General features: G+C 43.8%; 3 protein-coding genes across 6 annotated transcripts in view; 1 reads left to right on the plus strand and 2 right to left on the minus strand.

Annotated features, from left to right (window-relative positions):
• Positions 1-3,731, minus strand: part of rnls (renalase, FAD-dependent amine oxidase) — a 5,827-nt gene extending 2,096 nt beyond the window's left edge. Inside the window, exons 1-4 of the mRNA XM_076078306.1 lie at positions 3,498-3,731; positions 3,058-3,163; positions 2,793-2,935; positions 2,547-2,705 (exon numbers count right to left, since the gene is read on the minus strand). Of these exons, the coding sequence (XP_075934421.1) occupies positions 2,547-2,705; positions 2,793-2,935; positions 3,058-3,163; positions 3,498-3,615 (526 nt within the window). The 5' untranslated portion in view covers positions 3,616-3,731. The remainder of the gene's footprint in view (positions 1-2,546; positions 2,706-2,792; positions 2,936-3,057; positions 3,164-3,497) is intronic.
• Positions 3,732-4,048: 317 nt separating this feature from the next.
• lipf (lipase, gastric) overlaps positions 4,049-10,000 on the plus strand; it is a 6,039-nt gene continuing 87 nt past the window's right edge. Inside the window, exons 1-11 of one of the 2 annotated variants that reach the window (XM_076078305.1) lie at positions 4,049-4,467; positions 6,045-6,173; positions 6,464-6,575; positions 6,659-6,875; positions 6,973-7,082; positions 7,175-7,311; positions 7,717-7,863; positions 7,963-8,034; positions 8,133-8,201; positions 8,283-8,393; positions 8,746-8,981. In XM_076078305.1, coding sequence (XP_075934420.1) covers positions 6,048-6,173; positions 6,464-6,575; positions 6,659-6,875; positions 6,973-7,082; positions 7,175-7,311; positions 7,717-7,863; positions 7,963-8,034; positions 8,133-8,201; positions 8,283-8,393; positions 8,746-8,781 — 1,137 coding nt within the window. In that variant the 5' untranslated portion in view covers positions 4,049-4,467; positions 6,045-6,047 and the 3' untranslated portion in view covers positions 8,782-8,981. Of the gene's footprint in view, positions 4,468-6,044; positions 6,174-6,463; positions 6,576-6,658; positions 6,876-6,972; positions 7,083-7,174; positions 7,312-7,716; positions 7,864-7,962; positions 8,035-8,132; positions 8,202-8,282; positions 8,394-8,745; positions 8,982-9,036 lie in introns of those variants that run through there. The other variant, XM_076078304.1, reaches the window with a different exon arrangement.
• ankrd22 (ankyrin repeat domain 22) overlaps positions 9,816-10,000 on the minus strand; it is a 4,594-nt gene continuing 4,409 nt past the window's right edge. For all 3 annotated transcript variants that reach the window (XM_076078310.1, XM_076078308.1, XM_076078307.1), the window contains one exon: positions 9,816-10,000. This exon is cut by the window's right edge and continues 258 nt beyond it. The gene's annotated coding sequence lies outside the window, so the exon portion shown is untranslated.

A 10,000-nucleotide genomic window follows, 5' to 3' on the forward strand; every position in this document is an offset into this window, starting at 1 on the left:
AACATAGTTTACATGATCAATAACTCGCTCACATTAATATCAGTGATCAACATAATCAATAACTAATCACAATAAATCAGTATCGGGGTTTATAAGTCATTGTGACATCACAGCAGCTGGATTTGCATACCAGCCTCATGTGGGGGTGGACGACGCCATCATCTACCTGCTGCAACGAGCTCAGTCGCACCTGGACGGATCCGGTTGCTCTGTGAGAATCACTTTCTTTGATTTCTCCAGTGCATTCAACACCATCCAACCACTGCTGCTGAGTGAGAAGCTGCGGGTGGTGGGGGTTAACGCGTCCACTGTCTCCTGGATCACTGACTACCTCACGGGCAGACCACAGTTTGTCCGACTGGGCCGTGTGCTGTCTGATGGGGTGGTCAGTGATACTGGAGCTCCACAGGGAACTGTTCTGTCTCCCTTCCTGTTCACCTTGTACACCACTGACTTCCAGTACAACTCTGTGTCATGCCATCTGCAGAAGTTCTCTGATGACTCTGCAGTGGTCGGGTGTATAAGGGACGGACGGGATCAGGAGTACAGGGCAGTAGTGGATGACTTTGTGGAGTGGGCCGGTAGAAATCACCTGCGTCTGAACGTGGCCAAGACCAGAGAGATGGTGGTCGACTTCAGGAGGAAGACGACGGCTCCACAACCGCTGAGAGTTCTGGGAGAGGATGTGGACATGGTGGAGGAGTACAAGTACCTGGGGGTCTCCATCGACAGCAGACTGAACTGGAAGACCAACATCAACGCTGTGTACAAGAAGGGGATGAGTCGACTCTATTTCTTGAGGAAACTTCGATACTTCAACGTGTGCAGCAAGATGTTGGAGATGTTCTACCAGTCTGTTGTGGTCAGTGCACTGTACTTCTGTAGTCTGCTGGGGGAGCAGCATTGGAGCCGGAGACACCAACAGACTGAACAAACTAGTTAAGAAGGCCGGCTCCATCATTGACTGCAAACAAGACTGGTAGAGGTGGTGGAGAGGAGGACACTGAAGAACACTGAAGAAACTATTATCCATATTGGATAACCCGGACCACCCTCTCCACCACCTACTGCAGGGACAGAGGAGCACTTTCTCCAACAGACTGATCCAGCTCCGCTGTCACAGGACGGATACAGGAGAACATTCCTGCAGTAAGACTTTATAATAAATCACCTCTGGACAGATCGTCCTTCACATGACTACACACCGCTACACGGTTGCTGCTTGTTGTTGGTGATCCTTGCTCTGCTGTTTAGTTTGTTTAGTTTACCTAGTTACCTAGTTAATTTAATACCACTCTATTCATTGTATATACTGTGCATTTTTTATTATTCTATTTATTCAAATTGAATATCTGCTCTGTTATTTTATTGTGCTGTATATATTGTGCATTTCCATACGTCATATTTTATATTTTATTTTACTCTAACTTGCTGCTGCTACAAACTAAGTCCCCCTGGAGATGAATAACGTTTCTATCTGTTTCATCCTCAGAGCAGCTGCTGCCCTCATGTGGTCGAACTGTATCACTACAGTTCAATGTGTACTAACTACTTATAATGTAGTACTAATAATGTACTTGTACTGCGGTTATTGTACAAGAACATCTGCTTTGTACTAACAGGAAATGATGAAATAACACTGAAAGTGCCCCAAAGATTCAAAATAATCTTCAATAAAGTGACAAACAAATGTTTAGATTTCTTAACAGGACCAGAACCAGAGTCCCCCTAAAGCCTGCATACCTGAACCCTAAAGCCTGCAGACCTGAACCCTAAAGCCTGCAGACCTGAACCCTAAGACCTGAACCCTAAAGCCTGAAGACCTGAAGCGTGCAGACCTGAACCCTAAAGCCTGAAGACCTGAACCCTAAAGCCTGAAGACCTGAAGCGTGCAGACCTGAACCCTAAAGCCTGAAGACCTGAAGCGTGCAGATCTGAACCCTAAAGCCTGAAGACCTGAACCCTAAAGCCTGCAGACCTGAAGCGTGCAGACCTGAACCCTAAAGCCCCGAACCCTAAAGCCAGCAGCCCTGAACCCTAAAGCCAGCAGCCCTGAACCCTAAAGCCTGCAGCCCTGAACCCTAAGATCTGAACCCTAAAGCCTGAAGACCTGAACCCTAAACCCTGCAGACCTGAACCCTAAAACCTGAACCCTAAAGCCTGAAGACCTGAACCCTAAAGCCCTGAACCCTAAAGCCAGCAGCCCTGAACCCTAAAGCCTGAAGACCTGAACCCTGAAGACCTGAACCTTCAGGGACTAAACTGATGTCGTCTGTTACATGTTTGAGTGTGAGAGGTTGTAAAGGTTTGTTGTGCTTTGAGCTTTCTTTACATCCAGTTTCTCTCCGGTTTTTATCTGCTTCCAGGTTCTCGTTGGACTTATCGAGGTCTTAACGAGTCTTGTAGTGACTCGAGGCCGGCGTTTTGTTTCCCTCTTCCAAAACAAACATTTTGACCTCTTACATCATCTTCTCCACAACATGATGTTTCATCTCTACTGAGCACACGTTGCCTCACAGAGACGTAGAAGACCAAATGTGTCTCACTGTGTCCAACGTCTCCCTGCAGCTGCAGGATCTGAGGAGCCGGCATCGTCAGGACGACGGCATCAAACATCTCGCCGCCTCCCGCCTTCCTCTGGACCTCCCATGATGCACCGCGGCGGTACAAACCGGTCACATGGCGCTCGAAGAACAAATCGGCTCCTGACAGATGGTCAGAGAAGATAGACAGAGAGAGACGGTCAGAGAGACAGACGGACACTAAGACAGACAACACATGTAGGTATGTACCTGACTCGGACAGGAAGTGTTTGACCACACTGCACATGCCCAGTGGCGTCATGTAGTCCTTGTTGCCGTCTTTGTGCTTCAGTCCTTCAACCAGAGAGTCGAGAGGCTGAAGGACGCCTGCAGACAGCAGCTCTGAGTAAAACCTGCAGACAGCAGCTCTGAGTAAAACCTGCAGACAGCAGCTCTGAATAAAACCTGCAGACAGCAGCCTGATTGATTCTGGAGATATAAAGTGAACATAGAGCTGTAAAGGTGAGTGTGGTACCTGTGGTGAGACTGAGCGTAGGAAGACGTGGCCGTGATGTACTGAGCTCCAAGATCAGCTGAGTGAGACGAAGAGTCCGGAGGACGACTGGTGGACATCCTGCCGCCTGAGAGAGAGACAGACAGACAGACAGTTAACTGAACTTTATAGATTAACTGAACTTTATAGATCAGAGTCTGTGACTTTGTGTTGCAGTGTAACTGAGTCTCTGGAAGATTAAATATAAGATTTCTGAATGCAGCTAGAAGACATAGAACATAGAAGTAGAACAGACGTTGTCGCTCTCATCTCCGATCTCTTAAATTTAAATGTGGATCGTTTAGAAGCCGAATTAAAAACCGGAACCTGTTGATACCGAACCCGTGTTCAGTCACGTGCTCCGGTGTGACGCGGTGCGGCCGTTAACCGGGATAGTTAAATCGTTATATTTATGAACTCACCGGAACCTCTCGCTTTGTCCCACACCACTATCTGAACTTTACTCTGCATCTCTCTCTTCAGCAGACATGCGCACAAGCTGCCTGTCAGCCCCGCTCCCACGATCAGAACCCGGGACATGTTTTAGCACAGAACCGGAGCCGGACTAACTCTAGCACGGGACTATAAACCGAGTTGTAACGGGTCTACTCCGGTTTGTCTTTGGGTCCAGAGCAGCAGAAGTTAGACACGCCCCCTTCGTTATGAAACGACGGACCAACAAAAACTATCCCGGTTCACACGGAAGTAAAGCTAACCGGAATAAACACCGGACTTCCGACTGATACTTTCATAATAAATGTCTTTCCGCCTCCAAATAAGTTAAGAAGAAACTGTTTTACAAAAGATGAACGTAATGAAATAGGTGTTCATTATACGGAAGCTTCACGTGAGGTCGTACTTCGTACTTTCACTCAAAAATATTTAGTTTTGATTTCAGTTTAGAATTTAAATGTTTAATCCTGTGACACTTGCTTTTATTCTGAAGGTGAGTCTGACTCGAGGTGAAACTTGACTTGAATCCTGAAAATAAGAAAACGTGTCCGTTTGTATTCAGTTTATGCAGAACTTTGTTATATTGTTGTGTTTTCTCTTCTTTATTTACTTTTTGAAGTTTAAGTTTTTAGACCAAATCCGCTGATATCTGCAGCTTGTTTTTTCCTCCCCATCGTTTCCGGTCTCTCCAGGTTTCTGTTTCCGGTCTCTGTTTGTTATTATCTGTTTCCGGTTTGAGTTGATTCGTTCACAGAGTTAAAGTCGAGCAGAGAACACTTTGATCCGATCAGAGAACAAACAGGTAATGATAACTCGGTCCTTTATTCGACCAATCACAGAGAGGTACGCCCTCTGACGTCACCGCCGTTCTCTTCCACCAAAGAAAAAAGCAACACAGCTGATCATAAAGTTTAAAGATCATCAGAGAGCTGCAGACCAGTGAGTGATCAGTCCTTCATTAATGTGTTATTAACGTGTTATTACGTCGCAGTGAACTCTGTTAATGTGAACTGAAGATTCACTTCATGTTTTTATTTTAAATTAAACAGTTATTAATGTTTTTAGCGAAAGGAGCTCTGAAAAACCGACAAACTGGAAGTAACATCATAAAATCAGTTTATTATAACAGGTTATTACAGAGTAAAATCTGTTTATTATAACAGGTTATTACAGAGTAAAATCTGTTTATTATAACAGGTTATTACAGAGTAAAATCTGTTCATTATAACAGGTTATTACAGAATAAAATCTGTTTATTATAACAGGTTATTACAGAATACAATCTGTTTATTATAACAGGTTATTACAGAGTAAAATCTGTTCATTATAACAGGTTATTACAGAGTAAAATCTGTTCATTATAACAGGTTTTACAGAGTAGAATCTGTTTATTATAACAAGTTATTTCAGAGTACAATCAGTTTATTATAACAGGTTATTACAGAGTAAAATCAGTTTATTAGAACAGGTTATTACAGAGTAAAATCAGTTTATTACAACATCAGTTTATTATAACTACAGTTTATTACAACATCAGTTTATAATAACATCAATTTATTATGATATCAGTTTATTACATCATCAGTTTATTATTATGTGTGAGGTCATCAGGTGTGACATCACCAAAACCAGTCAAGTGATCTGAATTGATTTTCACGTTTTGCATCATTAACTCCTCCATGTTCAAACAAACAGAGTCTCCTTTCATTCTCACATGATCTTCATCACTTCATCACTTCGTCACAGCTTCACATTCACACATTACATCCAGAGGGGTTTCTGCATCACAGCATCTGGAACAGCTGCTGCACCCGATTTACCAAACAAATATTTAAGTTGAGCAGCTTCAGAGAGAGTCAGCTGAGCTGAAGACCTCACTGAACAAACGGAGCACACTGAGCTGATACCAGCTGATCAAAGTCCAGCAGACAAACCGTTTGTGAACGAGTCGGCTTTAAACTTCACCTCGTAACACAACAAACTCCATGAGAACGATCACTGCTTTTCATTGTACACTGTAGGGAAGAGATGGAGAAAGAGGAGACTTCTATTCAAAACACATTTAAACACAAAACAAAACTTCTTTCATAAAAAACAAAGGTTTCCATCTCACCTCTGATTTAACAAACAGGGTTGAGGATCAGACAGCAAATACAAAGCTACAGTTTGATTGTGTTTAAGTCAGATTTAGAGATCAGAGTTGAGCCAGTCGAGTTGTGAGTGTAGCTGTGAGTTGTGACTGAGCACAGAGCAGAGTCCCTGATGGTCAATAGAGACGCTGTCGTTCCTGTGAACTTTTCTCAAAGGAGTTCTGACTGAAAGTCGACTGACAGAGTTCATCGTGCTCGAGGTTCAGCAGCATGTGACCGATGATGTCACTTCCCTTTTACATTTAAATTGTTATCAGCCATGTGACCAAAGCCGGAGAACGGCTGAGTCATGATTCAGTGGGAGGGAAGTTACAGCATCATAAAGTCTCCAATAATGAACCCTGTGTGTGTGTGTGTGTGAGACAGACCATGCTGTGTGTAGTGGTGTGTGTGTGTGTGTTGGGTCTCTCCGGTCTCGTCCACAGCGGACCGTCTGTCCTGAGGCGCTCTGATGAACTACACCAGAACCTGGACCCTGAAGTTCACATGAACATTGTGAGTACAAACAATTCAAGTACCCTGTGAACAAACGAAGAATAAAACGACGCTCTTCTTCGTTGGTGCTTCGCTGTGTTTTACTGCGTTTACTAAAGTTGTGTACTTGTACTTTACCTGAGTATTTTATACTCCTCCTCTACTCCATGTCAGAGTACTTATTGTACTTTTATCTGAAAGCTTTCGTCACAGATTCAGATTATTAATCAATTAATAAATGAAGTAATATTAAAGATTAAACTACCAGCAGAATATTGTGTGTGTGTGTGTGTGTGTGTGTGTGTGTGCAGACGGAGATCATCCGTTATTGGGGTTACCCTGCAGAGGAACACGAGGTTCTGACGGAGGACGACTACATCCTGACCGTCAACAGGATCCCACACGGACTCAAACACTCAGCAGGTGAGACTTTAGTCTTCTGTCTCTGTGAGGACGCGTCCTCCTCTGAGAACCCATACTGAACCTTTACTGTGGCGGGTCTAAAGGGTCTAGAGAGTCTGGAGGTCCGAGGCCGGTGGTCTTCCTCCAGCACGGTCTACTGGCCGCAGGCAGCAACTGGATCACCAACCTTCCAAACTCCAGTCTGGGCTTCGTGCTCGCCGACGCCGGCTACGACGTCTGGATCGGAAACAGTCGAGGAAACACCTGGTCCAGGAAGCACCGGACCCTCAGACCGGACCAGAAGGACTTCTGGAGGTTCAGGTACAAACACCTGTGTAACGTCAGCTGTTTATAAGATCAGATGTTTATGTGTAAGTATTATTATATTATATATATGGATAATATATTGTGTGTGTAGTTATGATGAGATGGCTCTGAAGGATCTACCAGCTGCTGTAAACCACATCCTGAAGGTGACGAGTCAAGACCAGATCTACTACATCGGACACTCTCAGGGAACCACCATAGGTAACACACACACACACACACACACACATACACACAAACATACACACAAAAAAAGACTAACATTAATTTAACTCTCTGGCTTTTCCCCCCAGCATTCATAGCGCTCTCCACGCTGGCGGAACTGGCCAGTAAGATCAAGTTGTTCATCGGTTTGGCTCCTGTAGCGACCGTTAGCTTCACCACCAGCGCCATGACCAAACTATCTGTGCTGCCCGACTTCCTTATCTGGGTAACGAGTTATTATCACATGCCCTGCTAACGAGCTTTAATCCCATGACCTGTTAACGAGCTTTAATCACATGACCTGTTAACGAGCTTTAATCCCATGACCTGTTAACGAGCTTTAATCACATAACCTGTTAACGAGCTTCAATCACATGACCTGTTAACGAGCGATTATCACATGACCTGTTAACGAGCTGTTATCCCATGACCTGTTAACGAGCTATTATCACATGACCTGTTAACGAGCTATCATCACATGACCTGTTAACAAGCTATTATCACAAACCTGTTTACAAGTTATCACATGACCTGATTCATTTTTATTAATGACGCTGACGGGTTAATTTATTGACTGACTGACTGATTGATTGATTGATTGATTGATTGATTGGAATTTGATCTCTGTCAGGACCTGTTTGGTAGGCGGGACTTCCTGCCTCAGAGTCACATGATCGAGTGGTTTGCGGAACATGTGTGTGCGAAGCAGCTGCTCAGTGAGTTGTGTGGAAACCTTTTCTTCGTCCTTTGTGGATTCGATGAGAAAAACCTCAACAAGGTTCGTTATTGATAACACGTTTTCAGATCATTGATTATTGATTATTGATATGAAGGATCTTTGAGTTATCTTCAGCCTGACTGAGTCCTTTGTTTCCAGACTCGGATCCCAGTCTACACTGAACACTGTCCTGCTGGGACCTCAGTCCAGAACATGGTCCACTGGGCCCAGGTAACACATACACACACACACACACAATTCTGTCTATGTGTGCTTATGGGGACCATCGTTGACATCATGCGTTGTCTGGACCCTAAACTTGTTTTCAGGCGGTTGATGGAGGGAAGCTGAGTGCTTTTGACTTTGGAGCTGCAGGAAACATGAAGCACTACAACCAGGTGAGACTCTACCTGGATCAGAGTACTCAGGTGTCTGTTTACTTTACTTTATGTCTCATGTCTCCGTCTGTCCCACCTCAGTCCACTCCCCCTGAGTACCGGGTCCATGACATGAAGGTTCCCACCGCTCTGTTCTCAGGGGGACACGATACGCTGGCAGACCCCAAAGACGTGGCGGTCCTCCTCACCCAGGTCAGTCCTCAACGAGGTTAACGAGGTTCTTTACCGTCACAATGAAGAAAGTCAAGTAATTTATTCACATACCTGCAAACTCATAACAGGTGAAAAAGGTGACAAGCCCGAAACCCTGTTGATGGGGGGGGGGGGGCATGCTCCGAGAATTTTATTTTAACGTTAATGAGTGACCGCGTGAACTGAGCCGGAACACGAGGGGGCTGCATGTTTCATCACGTTACGTTTTTTCCTCCTAAATCGCGATAATGACGAATGTTAACAGTCGATAAAATTTTGCATGCAGTGGACGTTAACTTAACCCAGCAAGTGTGAACGGTAACGGAACATAACGTAACTTAAACTTTAACAGAGTGAAATGAAGACGCTGTACACATCTGAACGCTGATTGGCCAAGACTCGACACGTCAAAGATGTTCTATTGTGAAGATCACAACATCACCTTTTCTCCTCGTCTGACTCCAATCTGAGAAACACTGGCTGGCCGGTTGACCCCCCTCCCCCCCCCCCAAACTCTACGGATCTACACGATTCACGTGGATGACATATTTTTGATTCAAAACGGTGAATTTCACCGAAAAGTGACAAGTTTGCAGGTATGTATTCATCAACCTGTCTCTCTCTCTGTCTCTCTGTCTCTCAGGTGTCTAACCTGGTCTTCCATCAGAACATTGAACATTGGGATCATCTGGACTTTATTTGGGGTCTTGATGCTCCTGAACAGATGTTTCCCTCCATCCTGAAGCTGCTGCAAGAATATAAGTAGTGTGTGTGTGTGTGTGTGTGTGTGTGTGTGTGTGTGTGTGTGTGTGTGTGTGTGTGTGTGTGTGTGTGTGTGTGTGTGTGTGTGTGTGTGTGTGTGTGTGTGTGTGTGTGTGTGTGTGTGTGTGTGTGTGTGTGTGTGTTAAACTTGAATATAGTCAGTGTGGATTCAAACTCCTCGTACACACCAATGCCATCACTGTAATCTGTAACACACCTGAACACTTCCTGTTTGTTGATTGTTTTATTTTTAATGTGACCAGAACTTTCTACTTCAAACAAACCAGTCTAGATTGGTTTTCTTCAACTTAACTCTTATTTTGAAAATCCTCCTCACATAAACATGTGAAGAAGCTCAGTGAATCTGCTGAGAGCTGAACTTTGTATTCGTTGTTTTTAGCTTCGTTAGCATTGTGGCTATAAGATGCTAACGTTAGCATGGTATCGTGCTAACGTTAGCATCACCAAATGTTGATCACATTTTAAAATAAATAGATTTGTTTGGTGTTCAAGTAAAAGACCTGTCTAGCAATGTGGGAGGGGCAGCAGCATCCAATCATGAGGCTTGAATTGTGGTGGGTGGAGCTAAACTTTTATTTAGAGGTTAAAATACTTTACTTTTATTTCTGCTAAATATGAACCAGATCATAAACTCATAAACACAATCACAGATTTTATTGATGAAGTTTATTTTGAAATAAAAAGCTGAATTTGTAATGTATCAGATTATTCTTATCTACAAACATGTTCAGATTGTTCCCACTCATCTTTATTCATATTTTATGTGTTTCATCTTAAAGACAGTCTTTGTGCAAAGCTAGGCTAACGTTGTTGTTTAATAAACA

This window comes from Anarhichas minor, unplaced genomic scaffold (genome assembly GCF_050575085.1).
Source record: "Anarhichas minor isolate MPS153535 unplaced genomic scaffold, ASM5057508v1 ptg000065l, whole genome shotgun sequence".
Classification (NCBI taxonomy): Eukaryota; Metazoa; Chordata; class Actinopteri; order Perciformes; family Anarhichadidae; genus Anarhichas; species Anarhichas minor.